Raw genomic sequence first — 17,385 nt, forward strand, 5'->3', positions numbered from 1 at the left:
TATAGCGCTACAAAGCGTATGCAGCGCTGCACAAACATAGAAGAAAGACAGTCCCTGCTCAAAGAGCAATAGACAAAAAATAATAATAAAGCAAGCAAATCAATAGGTAGAACCGAGAGATTACAAGTGGTTACAAGTCAAAAGCAATGTTAAAGAGGTGGGCTTTCAATCTAGATGGAGCCCAGTGTGGATGCTGCCTAGCATTTACAGCAAGTAGAAAATTCTAGCAGTGTCCCACTCTGCATGCACGGGTGTTTTCTTGAGCAATGCATGGGTGCAGATTCCTCAGTAGAATAATATAGCTTAAAGAATACAACTCCTAGGAGACATGGGAGGGTATGTGAGAATACCTGCTAGTGGTGAGTAACTTTGCTTTCTCCGAAGACAAGCAGGCCATTAGTATTCTCACATCTGGGAATTCCTAGCTACCAGGCTCACCAACAACAACACAGCTACCAGGCTCACCAAAAACAACAATGCTAGGACAACAGGGACTCAAAACATTGATGCCTTGAAATCAATCTGAAAATGCAGCCTGGAACAGAACAAAACTGGGGCTAGGAGGGTGGAGTTGGGAAAACAAATGACGGTGAAATGTAGTGCTTTTGTGTTTAAAATACAAAGAAAAGCTTTCAGATTGCTGGTCAAACATGCACCAGTATGGCCACAACTTTTAAAGGTATAACTGGCCATTTAAAGTTATGAATATTTTCAGGGTCAGTTTAATGGGCTAGTTATACATGCTAATTTACTGATGGCACTGTAACATAAAACTTTTAGGACTAGATTCTACAAATGGCACTGAAAAAATTGGCGTGGAAAAACATGCGCTTATTCTACCCAGTTTACAGAATACGTGTAGTGCCGAGTCCCATGACTAAATTTAGGTATAACCATTTACACCAAATAAAACCAGGTGTAAATGCCGGGTATATTCCATAACAGTGTGCGTAATTTCTAGAAACGCCCATAACCCACCTATGTCCCTCCCATAGCCATGCCCCCTGTTGAGATTCATGCATTATAATTTACCCTCCCCACTTTACAGAATATACTTAGAAAGCTATGTACACAAATTCCAATTAGTACCTATAATTGCTTGTTATTGGCCAATTATCTGTGCCAATTGGCTTGTCAAACAATTACGCTGTGCACACAATTTGGCCGCACTGCCAAACTTGCGCACACAGCTTTAGTTGCCATATTTAGAATCTGGGGGTTAGGGGTCAATTCTGTAACTGGGTGTCTCCTTTTAGACGTCGGTATGTCAAGTTTTTATTAAACATTAGATGGTAGTAAAGAGACTGAAAGCTATGTTTCTCTGTGTTTAGTTTGCTTGTATTAATATGATCCGCAACTGAAATCTTGCAATCCATGCCCTATGTGACTACCTACACCTGATGTGGGTTTATAATCATGACTATTCTGCTTGCATCTATATGGGCAAAAAACCAGCATATTTCAGAACCTCTTTATACCATTTACTGTCAAGGCTGCTGTTGTCTGGTGCTCCCCACAGACACAAGAATAATCCCCTGCATCCTTCTCTTCCAGGTTATGGATCAGCAGCTCAGCAACGGGACCCTCCAGTCTCATTTTATACTTGTCACTTGGTTTCAGTGTGCTGTGTCCCTTTTTCCATTCCACGGCAGCCGCAGGCTTTGTCAGCTCACAGTGCAAAGAGGCTGTTTCACCTTCGATGGCTTCCTCATTTTTCAATTCTTCTTTGAAATGTTGAGAAAGCTCTAGGGAAATCAAGATGAGCACAAACTTCAGAACTCTAAGCTGTCTTTTTTTTTTGAACAATTAAGAGTGTGAAGGGTGAAAAAAAAAAACAGTAAATGTGTGACTCGTGTTGGGGGTATTAGCAGAGACCATTAATGTGAGAGGCAAGCTTCATCTCATGACTAACATCTAATACATCAGCCCAAGGAAAGAAATCAGGCAGTGAGAAGGAAGATATAAATGAAAGATTAATTACAGTTAGATTAATATGTACAGTTAGAGGTATCACATCAGACATAATGCTGCTGCTCTCTACCAAAGATAGGGTAGAAAATTATTTAATTCTGGCTACATGGAGAGGCATTTTCGAGATGATGTTTAAGGCCAACTTTAGACATTTTGCAAAAGATGTCCAAAATTCAACTGGGGAATATAGCCATTTTCAAAACACAGAAAAACATCTATTCCCCCCCCCCCCCCCCCCAAATGGATATTTGCTAGATCTTTTTGTGCTCTGTGCATTTATCCTTTTGGTACATTTTTGAAAAAAAATGTACAGGTGAAAAACGCACAAAATCAAGCCATTGGGATGTAGGAGGAGCCAGCATTCTTAGTAGACTGGCCACATAGATATCCCAGGAGAGTAAAAGGGCTCCCTTATCTTGTCTGCTGAGCCTCCAAAACCCACTACCCCCAACAGTACATCACTATAATAGACCTTATGGGTGAAGGGAGCACCTATATGTGGGTACAATGGGTTTCTGGTGAGTTTTTGAGGACTCATAGTTTCCACCACAAGTGTAACAGGTAGGGGGAGGTATGGGCCTGGGTCCACCTGTCTACAGTGCACTGCACCCATCACGGCACTACTCCGGGGACCTGCATGCTGCTCTAACGGACCTGAGTATAACATCTGAACCTGGCATAGAGGCTGGTAAGTAATGTTTTTAATCACATTTTTGGGGGGTGAGAGGGGTTAGTGATCATTGGGGGAGTAAGGGCAGTTCATCCCCGATTCCCTCCAATGGTCATATGGGCACTTTTTGTGGCTTACTCGTTAATAAAAGAAGTCTAGACCAAAACGTACAACTTATAGCCCTGGATGCTTTGTTTTGTTCCATTATGGCAGACAAACGTCCAAGTATTAGGAACACCAGGGTCCCGCCCTTAACACGCCCGATACGCCCCCTTTGAATGCACTTCTGATGGACTTCATAGAAAAACGTCTAAAAATTGGTTTCAAAAATACCGATTTGGATGTTGTGAGAAAAACTTCCAAATGCAGATTTATGCCACTTTTTGGACATTTTTCTCTGGCAGTGACTCACCACATAAGCTCCGGCAGCTATCCATATCACATTTAGCCCCCAAAATATAACGCTTCTGCGCAGATATGGTCTAGCACTGAATATCCAGGGCTAATCTAGTTGGTGACAATCAGTATTTAAAAAAATGCAGACCGCCGCTGGCTGAATATCGACCAGTTTGACAATAGTTTAAAAAAGAGGAAAGATTCTGTGAGCAGGACTGAACTTGGACAGAGGAGAAGATGCCACATGTAAACTATCAATTATCCCATTAAGTGAATGTAATATATAGAGACAGGAAAGTTGTTAAGTAAGAATATCTACAGGACGACACTTTATTTGATAAAATCATGCGTTTATGCTTTGATGCACAGAGTTTAATTTACCCTTCACTGTTAAGGTTGCTTTGGTCTGCTGCTCTCCACACACACAACTAAAGTCTCCTGCATCCTTCTCATCCAAGTCTTGAATTATCAATTGAGCAATAGGACCCTCCTGCTTCATTTTATACTTGTCACTTGGTTTCAGGGTCTTGTGTCCCTTCTTCCATTCCACTGAAGCAGTGGGCTTTGTCAGTTCACAGCACAGGGTGGCTGTTCCACCTTCTAAGGCTTCTGCACTCTTTAGCTCCACTTTAAACAAGGCAGGCGCTTCTGAGAGAGACAGAATGGGGAGAAAGTTCATCACAGTAATACAGTACAAGCAGCTGATGGCAGAACACGCTGTCGAAGCATCCCATCCATTCTACCCGGTTATCCCCTTCTGCTCTTTAAGTTTATATCTCAGTTCACAGACTTAGAATGTGATTGCTAGTAGGATCTCTGTTTACTCAAAAGAGTTTCTGTTTTATTTCTTATTAGTTCATTTATTTAAACTCAATATACCCCTTTATTCTGGGCCCAGGGCACAAGTAATGTACAGTAAGATAAACCTCAAAAATGATAAACAACAATTGATAAAATAATAAGTATGAAAAAAATATGCAATGAATGGTAAAAAATGATAAAAGTCACAAAACAAAACAGAATTAAATTATCATTCAGCAGAAAACAAAGTTAAACAAAAGCCTGACTAACCCTCCTGTTTACTAAGCCATACAGCTGTCCCGACACAGCCCATGAATGGGGTGTGTCGGCATTAGTGCATGGCTTAGTAAACGGGGGGGGGGGGGGGGGGGGGGGGAGTATTCAGCCCATGATGGTCAGCATTTTTAAAAAATTTTGAAACGCCCCTAACCCACCCATGTACCTCCCATGGCCACTCCTCCTTTTGGGTTGCACGCTATAGGATTTGGGAACATATTGTTATAGAATAGTGCGTAGAAAGGTGTGCTTGCAAATTCAAATTGGTGCCAAGGATGTGCGCCCAAATTGGGCATCAGAAATTACACCTGGTTTCAACAGGCACTCAAATATGGGTGCCAAAATCGGAACTCAATGCTATTCTATAATGGGCGTTCATTTTGAGTGCCCATTATAGTATACTATTGAGTATCAATGTTTTTCAGTGCTGATTTTTTGAGCACCATTTACTGATCTAGCCCTAAATGTGTAACTCCCGGTTCCACCAAGCCTCTACCCTAGATCATGCTGGCACTGCCTGGATAGTGCCAAGGTGGTTTGACTGGATTTTCAGCAGCACTGTCCCAGGGGCGTAACCAGACTTCGGCAGGAGGGGAGTCCAGAGCCCGAGGTGAGGGGGCACATTTTAGCTCTTCCCCCCAAGCGTCGCTGACACCCCCCCCCCCCCGCCACCATCACCTTGCAGGGGTCCCCAACCCCCACCAGCCGAAGTCCTCTTCTCCGGCGCGGCCACGTTGCTGATCTGCAAGGCTTCTGTTTCTGTGAGTCTGATGTCCTGCAGGACATCAGACTCACAGAAACAGAAGCCTTGCAGATCAGCAACAAGGCCACGCTGCAGAAGAGGACTTCGGCTGGCAGGGGTCGGGGACCCCCGCCAGCAATGGTACCCAACGGTGATGGCGGCGGCGGTGGCGGGGGAGGGTTGGCGGCGGGAAGAGGGGGTCGAAGGGGTTGGCGGCGGGGAGGGGGGCCAGGGCCAAATCTATGGGGGCCCACGCCCCCGTGGCCCCATGTAGCTACGCCCCTGCACTATCCAATCAAGTGCCATTGAAGGATTTGGCCAGAGCTATTTAACTGGGTAACAGCGTCTCTTATCTGGTTTTGGGCCCAATCATTTCAACAATATATAAAATCCCACATAATTCTTGTTTCAAAACTGGAATACAGAACAAACCATCACTTCTTGATCTCAACAGGAAAATCATGGAACATTTAAAATAGTCTGGTTAGGTAAGCTCATTCTTTATTTCAAAATCTTAAAGGTAAGATGCAAAATCTTAAATCTAGTTCTCAGTGACACTGGCAAACAATGAAGATCACACAGAACTGGAGAGACATACACCCCGCCCTAATACCAGACATTAAATGAGCTTCAGCATTTTGGATAATTTGCAGAAAATGCATACTCTTCTGAAGAAGCCCAATGAAAACAGAATTACACTAATAATTTCTATGTATTTATTTTTCTTATACATCACTTGCAAAGCCCAAAAGCTACAGAAGGGATATACAGTCAGGTACAGTAGATAGCAACCCAAGAGATAACCAATGAATACAACATAAATGGAAACATGACATATACAATTATACTGGTGAGTTTCAGAAAAGAAGATGATAGAAAAAATAAGTACGGAATAACATGCACATAGTTTACCTTTCACCACCAGGGCCGTAGTGGTCTGCTGCTCCCCACACACACAAGTGTAATCTCCAGCATCCTTGACATTCAAATCATGGATTTCCAGCTCAGCAACAGTGCCCTCCAGCCTCATTTTATACTTCTCACTTGGTTTCAGTGTCCTTTGTTCCTTCTTCCACTCCACTGCACCAGCGGCCTTGGTCAGCTCACAATGCAGAGTGGCACTTTTACCCTCTGTCTGTTCCTCATTCTTCAGCCCTTCTTTGAAATGTACAGGCAGTTCTGGAGGACACAAGATATATTACAAGCATAGGTTACAAGACATGTTACAATCTAGAGATTCAGAGCTACAGGAAAGATGAGAAAACAACAGACTTCTAGAGAATAAACTGAGAAACTTAATCTCACAGTCTGAATCTCATTGGGAATTCTATGGACCAGGACAAACCAAGGCAAATAAATAAAAATGTAAATCAAGAAATATTACTTACACCCTTCCACATTTTTCACATTCTGCTGTCTAAAAATACAATTCAAAATGCATACACAACACATTTTCAGCATGAAAAGCTATTATAGATAAGAATTCAAAATGTCATGATTGCATACAACTTCATACTCCTTGACTTAATACTTGGTAGCAGTCCCCACTGCAGCAATAACAGATTTCAGTCTGGGCTTTGACTGGACCACTAGAGTACGTTTGGCTTTTTCTTAACATAAGAACATAAGAATCGCCATACCAGTGGTCCATCTAGCCCAGTATCCTGCTTCCAACAGTAGCCAAGTCAAGCCACAAGTACCTGGCAGAAACCCAATTAGTAGCAACATTCCATGCTACCAATCTCGGGGCAAGCAGTGGCTTCCCCCCCATGTCCATCTCAGTAACAGACTATGGACTTTTCCTCCAGGAACTTGTCCAAACCTTTTTTAAACCCAGATATGCTAACTGCTGTTACCACATCTTCTGGCACTGAGAGTTCCAGAGCTTAACTATTCTGTGAGTGAAAAAATATTTTCTCCTATTTATTTTAAAAGTATTCTCATGTAATGTCATCAAATGTCCCCTGGTCTTTGTACTTTTTGAAAGTGTGAAAAATCAATTCAATTCTACATTACTCAGCCCCTCAGCTGTCTCTTTTAGAAGCTGAAGAGCCATAATCTCTTTGGGCTTTCCTCATATTGGAAGTGTTCCATCCCCTTTATCATTCTGGTTGCTCTTCTTGGAACCTTTTCTAATTCTTCTATTGCCTGCCTGAGGATGTTCTTTAATTTTCATATGCTGATAATATTTTTGTTCTGGCACCAGTATATTCAAATCCACAGTTTTTTTTTCAATTATAGAATTATTTATTTTATTTATTACATTTGTATCCCACATTATCCCATCTTTTTGCAGGCTCAATGTTGCTTACAATTCATCATGGATACTGGAAATAGAAAAGAATGTACATTTGGTTTTACAGCAAGTATTAGGTACAGTGGTGGAAATAAGTATTTGATCCCTTGCTGATTTTGTAAGTTTGCCCACTGACAAAGACATGAGCAGCCCATAATTGAAGGGTAGGTTATTGGTAACAGTGAGAGATAGCACATCACAAATTAAATCCGGAAAATCACATTGTGGAAAGTATATGAATTTATTTGCATTCTGCAGAGGGAAATAAGTATTTGATCCCCCACCAACCAGTAAGAGATCTGGCCCCTACAGACCAGGTAGATGCTCCAAATCAACTCGTTACCTGCATGACAGACAGCTGTCGGCAATGGTCACCTGTATGAAAGACACCTGTCCACAGACTCAGTGAATCAGTCAGACTCTAACCTCTACAAAATGGCCAAGAGCAAGGAGCTGTCTAAGGATGTCAGGGACAAGATCATACACCTGCACAAGGCTGGAATGGGCTACAAAACCATCAGTAAGACGCTGGGCGAGAAGGAGACAACTGTTGGTGCCATAGTAAGAAAATGGAAGAAGTAGAAAATGACTGTCAATCGACAAAGATCTGGGGCTCCACGCAAAATCTCACCTCGTGGGGTATCCTTGATCATGAGGAAGGTTAGAAATCAGCCTACAACTACAAGGGGGGAACTTGTCAATGATCTCAAGGCAGCTGGGACCACTGTCACCACGAAAACCATTGGTAACACATTACGACATAACGGATTGCAATCCTGCAGTGCCCGCAAGGTCCCCCTGCTCCGGAAGGCACATGTGACGGCCCGTCTGAAGTTTGCCAGTGAACACCTGGATGATGCCGAGAGTGATTGGGAGAAGGTGCTGTGGTCAGATGAGACAAAAATTGAGCTCTTTGGCATGAACTCAACTCGCCGTGTTTGGAGGAAGAGAAATGCTGCCTATGACCCAAAGAACACCGTCCCCACTGTCAAGCATGGAGGTGGAAATGTTATGTTTTGGGGGTGTTTCTCTGCTAAGGGCACAGGACTACTTCACCGCATCAATGGGAGAATGGATGGGGCCATGTACCGTACAATTCTGAGTGACAACCTCCTTCCCTCCGCCAGGGCCTTAAAAATGGGTCGTGGCTGGGTCTTCCAGCACGACAATGACCCAAAACATACAGCCAAGGCAACAAAGGAGTGGCTCAGGAAGAAGCACATTAGGGTCATGGAGTGGCCTAGCCAGTCACCAGACCTTAATCCCATTGAAAACTTATGGAGGGAGCTGAAGCTGCGAGTTGCCAAGCGACAGCCCAGAACTCTTAATGATTTAGAGATGATCTGCAAAGAGGAGTGGACCAAAATTCCTCCTGACATGTGTGCAAACCTCATCATCAACTACAGAAGACGTCTGACCGCTGTGCTTGCCAACAAGGGTTTTGCCACCAAGTATTAGGTCTTGTTTGCCAGAGGGATTAAATACTTATTTCCCTCTGCAGAATGCAAATAAATTCATATACTTTCCACAATGTGATTTTCCGGATTTAATTTGTGATGTGCTATCTCTCACTGTTACCAATAACCTACCCTTCAATTATGGGCTGCTCATGTCTTTGTCAGTGGGCAAACTTACAAAATCAGCAAGGGATCAAATACTTATTTCCACCACTGTACATGATGGTGAAATACATAGTTCTGGAAATAGAAAAGAGTATACATTTGTTTTAGCCGAAGTTTTGGGTGCATGATGGTGAGATACATGATAGTGTTAAAGCCATAGACATTAGGTACAAGATGGTGTGAAAGCAAAAGACATTAGAGAACATTCCAGGATATCTTTTTTTTTTTTTTTTATTTGTTTATTGAGTTTAACATTTCATTTATGCCATATACATAAATTGGAATTTAAAGAAATATACAATATTGAGAAAAAACAATCAGGTAAAGAAAATATATTTGTTTGTCCACATTAATGATCCAAGAACTAGGAACTGAAATTTAAAACAAAATAATAGCTGAGGCGGTTCCCCACCCCAGTCAATTTTATACAACAGGAAAGACAAGAAATCAAGTCGGAGCAGCCGATATAGCATTCAATCCTGACAAACAACAGACTACTCTTTACTCACTATAAATTCTAAAAGTTTTCCTGGCTCAAAGAAAATATAATTAGTGGATTGAAAAGAAATATAACATTTACAAGGAAATTTAAGTATAAAGGACCCACCTAATTGTAGGACCCTTACTTTTAATAATAAAAAGTCTTTTCTTTTTCTTTGTGTCTCTCGAGAGAGATCAGGAAACACTTGAATTTTTGAGCCTAGGAAAGGTGTGGAGATGTGGCGAAAAAATAACCTAAATATATTGTTACGATCCAATTCTAATGCAAACGAGACCAACAGTGTTGTCCTTTCTGTAATGACATCCATTGAACTTTCCAAAATCTGAGTTAGGTTCAAATCAGGTTGAGAAGGTTGTATATTATTAACTCGAGCTCCAGAAATGTATAACACCCTAGTAAGAGGAGGAAAAGCTTCTGAGGGAAGCCCCAGAACTTCAGTAAAGTATTTTTTTAACATTTCCTTAGCTGGAGTCAATGGAGATTTAGGAAAATTCAAAAAACGTAAATTATTCCTTCGTAATTGATTTTCCATATAGTCAATTTTTTTCCCTTGAATAGTGTTATCTTTGATAACTGCAGAAATAGAATTCTTTATAGAATTTACCTCAGGTTCAAGATGGTCTATTCTATTCATCTGTTCAGTTACCTTAGTGGAAAGTTCTGAATGAGCCTGAGATAGCTTCCCCATATCTCCACGCAAAGTTTCTGCCACTTGTAGTAGCGTGTTGTTTAGTCCTTGGATTGCCTCCCAGATGGAGTCCATTGTAACAACAGATGGTCTAACTAATTCCCGGACCCTAACGGAGGGCTCACTCAGTTGTCGCTCCGGCGGAGACGCAAACAGCATCAAGCCTGTTTGCGAAGGTGTTTCCAACGGAGATGAGGTAGCTATGGGGTCTCCACTGCTATCGGCAGGGACTACACTTCCGGACGCTCCCGCCAATTGCCTCTCCATAACCATCTGTTCCCCTCCGGGTCTCTGGGGCGTTGTTATCGGAGGGGGACTCAGCGTCACTCCCTCTATGCTGAGGTTCGACGATTCCATCGGACCCCTCGAGGCGCCGGCTTGAGTCCTCTGCAACAGCAGTCCCGTCTCCTCCAACGTCGTCTGCCGAGAGGGAAAGGGGTTCACCCGTCCTGTGGAGCTCGGTAAGTTGGATTTACCCTTTCTCTTCCCCATAATCAACCAGGGAAGCTTCCAACTCGCGATTATGATGTAAGGGTCAGGAACTGCTGTTCATGCATCTTTCCAGATCGCCATCTTGGATCTACTGGCCATTCCATTCCAGGATATCTTAAGGAATGTAGAGTTACGCGTGTTGTTCTTTATGATATATTTTGTCGAAGAGATACGTTTTCAGGAGTTTGCGGAAATTGGTCATTTCGTAGGCCGTTTTCAGGTTACGTGGCAGTGTGTTCCAGAGCTGTGTGCTTGTATAGGAAAAGGTTGATGCATGCATTGATTTGTATTTCAAGCCTTTACATTTGGGAGGATGAAGGTTGAAGAATGTGCGGGAGGAGTTTTTTACATTTCTGGGTGGTAGTTCTATTAGGTCTGACATGTAGGCTGGGGTGTCACCATGGATGATTTTATGGACCAAGGTACAGAGTTTGAACATGATGCATTCTTTGAGTGGGAGCCAGTGTAGTTTTTCTCGAAGGGGTGTTGCGCTTTCGTATTTTGGTTTGCCGAATATAAGTCTGGCTGCCGTGTTCTGGGCTGTCTGGAGTTTTTTGAGTATTTGCTCTTTGCAGCCGGCGTAGAGTGAGTTACAATAGTCCAGATGACTAAGTACCAGTGATTGTACCAGGTAGCGGAAGACATTCCTTGGGAAAAATGGTCTGACTCTTTTTAGTTTCCACATTGAATGGAACATCTTTTTAGTTATGTTTTTTGCATGATTCTCAAGTGTTAGGTGTCGATCAATGGTGCAATTATGCAATACAACGATAGGATTGTGAGCTTGTGAATATCTGTTGAAACTTAATGCAGGTAAGACTAACATTCTTTGGTTCAACAATTTTTTTCCAATGTTCCTGTCTGAGTTCCTTTACAAAATGGTGTATTTCTATCAGTAACCCATCAAGTTTGGGTAGTGGGAGTTATCTTGGATTCAACTTTGTCCTTTGAGGCTCATGTTAATAATGTGATTAAGAAGGTATTTTTCAGCCTTAAAAACTGAGATCTATACATTGTATTTTTATCAGGAACATTTTACTCTAGTAGTCCAAGCAAATATTGCAATTCTATATATTTTGCTCTTCCTTAGAAGTTAATATTTAAACTACAACTGCTTCAAATCACAGCTGATAAGATGATTTATCACTGTTCTAAGTATGATTATAATTACAATTAAAACTTGTATGCCACACATGTCCTATTCTGATTCAGCAGCCCCGAACCCTCCATACCTTGAGATGATGGAGGAGGAAGTATCACTCCCTCCTCCTACCAGCGTCGCCTACAAAATGGCGGTGCCCTGCTCAATGCATCCTGGGATGTGCTAGGCTGAGCTTCCATACCATATAAGGGAGAAACTCTTGATGTCATATCTAGATCACTGCAATATCATCTATGTTGGTTGTAGTGTTAATGTATGTTGACGTTTACAAACCTTACAAAATACGGCGGCTCGAATGATAAATAGGCTTTCTAAGTATGAAAGTTCCAAGCCATTACTTCACAAATTGCACTGGTTTACAGTTAAAGCCTGGTTTATATTTATATTTAAGTTGTGCAGTTTGTTCATTTAATACTAAATGGTCAAGTCCCACCAATATATGATACCACTGATTATGATGTTAGATAAGAACTACTTAACATTGAGACATTTCTCGTCCCTTCAATTTCCATCCTCTTCAGGAATATGATATAAGCTTCATTATGAAAGTGTGAAATGTTGGAACAATTTGCCAGCATATATTCGTCACAAGGCAAATAATAAGAACTTTTGTAAATGGCTGGTGTGGATTAGAAATTGGTTACTAGACAGAAAACAAAGGGTAGGGTTAAATAGTCATTCCTCTCAATGGAGGAGGGTGAACAGTGGAGTGCCACAGGGATCAGTACTGGGACTGGTGCTATTTAACATATTTATAAATGATTTGGAAATCAGAACAATGAGTGAGGTGATTAAATCTGCAGATGAAACTATTCAAGGTTGTTAAAACACATGCGGACTGTGAAATATTGCAGGAAGACCGTAGAAAATTGGAAGACTGGGCATCCAAATGGCAGATAAAATTTAATGTGGACAAATGCAAGGTGATGCATGTTGGAAAGAATAACCCAAATCATAGTTACCTGATGCTAGGGTCCACTTTAGGGGTTGGCAACCAAAAAAAAAGATTTAGGTGTCATTGTAGATAATACGCTGAAATCTTTTGCTCAATGTCCGGTGGCGGTCAAAAAAGCAAACAGGATGCTAGGAATTCTAGAAAAAGGATGGCGAATAAGACCAAAAATACTATAATTGGATGAAGGGAAATCATTTGAAATTGAACATCTTGAAAACTCGAATTCTTTTCCTCTCTGGCACAAAAGCAGTATGTTGTCCTAAGGTTTTTAACATGGACTCTGTCAATATTCCCATTGATCATCAGATCAGAAACTTGGGGGTGCAACTTGACACTACACTATCTTTGAAAAATCAGATTGGAAATATAATAGCAAAGGTATTTTATAAATTAAGGGTTGTACGGTGTATTAGATCACTTGTCTCTGCCGAAAACGTTCGTAAAATTGTGCAGTCTGTAGTTTGTCCACTGTTGGATTACTGCAACGGTTTGTTAATGGGGATTACAATACTATGCTGAAGGCGTTACAAGTTGGTCAGAATACCATAGCCCGAATGATTAAAGGAGGTTCCCGCTATAATCATGTTACTCCAATCTTGAAATTTCTGCACTGTCTTCCTGTAAAATTTCATACTGAATTAAAATTTTTACTGTTAGTTTTTAAAATATTAAATGGTAATACACGCCACCACCTTCTCCTACATGAGCACGCAGTTGTGGAATGCATTACCCACAGCCCTGAAAGCCATTGACGAAAGAACTAACTTCCACAAATCCCTGAAGACACATCTCTTCCACAAAGCCTACAAAGAGAACCCATAGCCTTACAAAACTACTTCACCAATCCACACAATTACAGTCCACCTTCTACCCTGACTAACACCTTCCTTCTCTCTTCCCTTACCTAATCTTTGAACATTACTAATTGTAACTGATATCATAGAATGATTATGTCATGACCAAACTCTGTAAGCCACATTGAGCCTGCAAATAGGTGTGAAAATGTGGGATACAAATGCAATAAATAAAAAAAATAAATAAAAAATAATATCTCAACAACTCTTAGTTCCACTCTAAGATGCTATCAATCTGCTCGTTCTCTGAGATCATCTACTTGATGTGCCTTCATTTCATCAGGTTTATTTGGAAGAATGTAGATCATCTATTTTTTATATCAAAGGTCCGAAATTATGGAATGCGCTGCCCATTGAAATTCGTTTAATACAGAATATGGATCAGTTTAAAAAAGCTTTAAAACTCATTCATTTTTTCAGGCCTTTGGTTCCCTTGATATATGATATTACTAGTAAAAAAGGCCCGTTTCTGACACAAATGAAACGGGCGCTAGCAAGGTTTTCCTTGGAGTGTGTATGTTTGGGAGAGTGTATGTGAGAGTGACTGTTTGAGAGTCAGAGTGAAAGTGTGAGTGTGTGAGAGAGAGAGTGAGTCTGGGTGTGAGTGTGTTTGTGAGTGTGAGAATGAGAGTGTGTGCAAGTGTGTATGTGAGACACAGTGTGAGAGAGAGTGTGTGTGTGTGGGCAAGAGAGAGAGTGTGTGTGAGACACAGATTCTCTGTGAGAGTGAGTGTATGACACCAAGCGAGTGTGTGAGTGACTGTGTGGCACATAGAGAGTGAATGTGATACAGTGTGAGACAGAGTGTGTGAGAGTGAGAGTCAGAAAGACATTGTATATGAGAGAGAGAGTGTGAGCCGTGCCCTCCCAATCCATGGCCATCTGTCCCCTGCCCCTCCATTCATCCTTTTCCAGCAATTCCCCTCTGTCCCTGAGCCCTGCCCTCCCAATCCATGGCCATCCATGTTTGTCTGTCACCTGCCCCCTCCATTCATCCCTATCCAGCATTTCCCCTCTCTGCCTGAGGCCTGCCCTGCAATCCATATCCATCCATGCCCATCTGTCCCCTCCATTCATCCCTATGCAGCAATTCCCCTCTCCCTGAGTCCTGCCCTTCCAATCCATGCCCATCCATGCTCCTCTGTCACCTGGCCCCTCCATTTTTCCCTATCCAGCATTTCCCCTCTCTGCCTGAGGCCTGCTCTGCAATCCATATCCATCCATGCCCATCTGTCCCCTCCATTCATCCCTATGCAGCAATTCCCCTCTCCCTGACTCCTGCCCTTCCAATCCATGCCCATCCATGCTCATCTGTCACCTGGCCCCTCCATTTTTCCCTATCCAGCATTTCCCCTCTCTGCCTGAGGCCTGCTCTGCAATCCATATCCATCCATGCCCATCTGTCCCCTCCATTCATCCCTATGCAGCAATTCCCCTCTCCCTGAGTCCTGCCCTTCCAATCCATGCCCATCCATGCTCCTCTGTCACCTGGCCCCTCCATTTTTCCCTATCCAGCATTTCCCCTCTCTGCCTGAGGCCTGCTCTGCAATCCATATCCATCCATGCCCATCTGTCCCCTCCATTCATCCCTATCCAGCAATTCCCCTCTCCCTGAGTCCTGCCCTTCCAATCCATGGCCATCCATGCTCCTCTGTCACCTGGCCCCTCCATTTTTCCCTATCCAGCATTTCCCCTCTCTGCCTGAGGCCTGCTCTGCAATCCATATCCATCCATGCCCATCTGTCCCCTCCATTCATCCCTATCCAGCAATTCCCCTCTCCCTGAGTCCTGCCCTTCCAATCCATGCCCATCCATGCTCATCTGTCACCTGGCCCCTCCATTTTTCCCTATCCAGCAATTTCCCTCTCTCCCTGAGTCCTGCCCTCCCAATCCATGCCCATCCATGCTCCTCTGTCCCCTGCCCCCTCCATTCATCCATTTCCAGTAATTCCCCTCTCTCCCTGTGCCCTGTCCTCCTAATCCATACCCATCCATGCTCCTCTGTCCCCTGCCGCCTCCATTCATCCTTTTCCAGCAAGTCCCCTCTCGCCCTTCCATGACCCCCCCCCCTCGCATCCATGCTACTCTCTCTCCCATGTCCCAGCCTGGCCCGCCCTCTTCTCCCCCCCCCTTCGCATCCATGCCTCGCATCCATGCCCCCCCACCCCTTCGCATCCATGCATCCCTTTTTTTATTTTTTTATTCTTTTTAAATTTACCTCCGTGGCGGTTCGTGCAGCGAAGCGTCAGGGAAGGAGGCGGCGCTCCCGACGTCTAGCTTTCCCTTCGCTGTGTTCCGCCTTGAAGGCGGAACACAGCGAAGGGAAAGCTAGACGTCGGGAGCGCCGCCTCCTTCCCTGACGTTTCGCTTCCCGATTTGTTTGTTTTTTTCGCGAGGGCGGGGCAGAGACGACTGGCTGGCTTGAAGGCTTCACACCACGAATCCACGAACCCTACAGCTTCAGTGACGTCAGATGGCTTCAGGGCTTCACAGAACGTTGTCCTCATTAGAACGTTCACGGTGCGTTTTATTATATTAGATTTTATACTACACAAATGTAAACTGCTGTATTTTTTATTGTTAGAGTAATATAGTAATTTTTATAGTTTGTCGAGGAAAGAAATAATTTTTATTGTTTTGTCCTTTTATACTTTGTATGTGCCTTGTTCCCCACTTAGACTCTTGCAGATACAGTGGGTTATAAAGTTTTATTATTATTATTATGCCTCTGTATTGCTCCATGGTGCAACCTCACTTTGAGTACTGTGTTCAGTTCTGGTCGCGGTATCTCAAAGAAGATACAGAGGTATTAGAAAAGGTTCAAAGAAGAGCGACCAAAATGATAAATGGCATGGAACTCCTCTCATATGAGGAAAGGCTAAAGAGGTTAGGGCTCTTCAGCTTAGATGGATGAGGGGAGATTTGATTGGCATTGGGGATGAGCTGGGGGTTATGCAGGTGCCAGCAATATTCAGCCCTCTCTTCTGTTGGGGGGTTGTGTCTTCTGGCAGGGGGTGGTGGGGGTGTGTGGAGGGTCAGGCCAGGGTTCAGGGGGGCCCCTAGACCACCAGGGCCTCTGTCCGGGGGGAGGAAGGTTAGTGGGGTCTGCAGGTCTGGGCTTTTTTTTTCAACAGCCCAGACCTATCAAACAACTTCTGTGGGAGGATTGTGCCTTGGGTGCATGCCCAGGCACTATCCTCTTGCAGAAGTAGTCCAATGAGCAAAACTAATAGCATGCATAAATTTGCATACTATTAGTTTTGATCATCGGGGCGTTGTTTCCCTGCACTGTTCCAGCACTAATCTTACAGCACGGAACAGCACGGGGAAACTGATCATCGGGATCTATGTGCTCTCTTACTTTTAACATTCACATCCTACACCAGGTGCTCTCCCAAAGCCAACAGCATATCACACATTTTCCTCACAACCTCCATGCAGTCCTTATACTTTGTTATTTTAAGTATTCCTCTAACCCTTAAATTGTTTCACCTCAACCTGTTTTCTAAATCTTCAAGCTTGTCCAATACCTAGTCCTTAAATTCTTCCACCTCTGCAATTTTTTTTTTGTGCATTTTCCTCATCCACCCATTGGTACAGATCTGCTACGTTGGACTGAAGTTCCTGCATCACCTCCAGCAAGTCCCCTCTTACTACCAAGACATCTTCTTTCAGCTCTTGGAACCATGCTAATTGCTCCTCTTTTGTAATTTGAGTCTCCAGTCCACCATTATTCCTCTCCTCTTGGGCAGGCACTTCTTTTGCTTTCTTTCCTATTGGCTCACCACTCGCCACCATCTTGAAATCCACGTGTTTCTTCACTACTCACCCCAAAAGCAAAATCTTTTAAATCCATTGCATTGCTGCACGTGAACAACATGGGTAAGTACCACTCCCATTCTGCCACCTTCCACTAGGTCGACTTAAGCACTGATTTCCTTTTTGGGCATGGGTTATT

The 17,385-nt window shown here is 43.1% G+C and overlaps 1 protein-coding gene across 2 annotated transcripts in view; it reads right to left on the reverse strand.

The window, feature by feature from the left end:
- The window catches only part of OBSCN (obscurin, cytoskeletal calmodulin and titin-interacting RhoGEF), a 472,877-nt gene that overhangs the window by 319,891 nt on the left and 135,601 nt on the right, over positions 1 to 17,385 (reverse strand). For both annotated transcript variants that reach the window (XM_030197417.1, XM_030197425.1), the window contains exons 34-36: positions 5,769 to 6,035; positions 3,419 to 3,685; positions 1,479 to 1,745 (exon numbers count right to left, since the gene is read on the reverse strand). In XM_030197417.1, coding sequence (XP_030053277.1) covers positions 1,479 to 1,745; positions 3,419 to 3,685; positions 5,769 to 6,035 — 801 coding nt within the window. The remainder of the gene's footprint in view (positions 1 to 1,478; positions 1,746 to 3,418; positions 3,686 to 5,768; positions 6,036 to 17,385) is intronic.

This window comes from Microcaecilia unicolor, chromosome 1 (genome assembly GCF_901765095.1).
Source record: "Microcaecilia unicolor chromosome 1, aMicUni1.1, whole genome shotgun sequence".
NCBI lineage: Eukaryota > Metazoa > Chordata > Amphibia > Gymnophiona > Siphonopidae > Microcaecilia > Microcaecilia unicolor.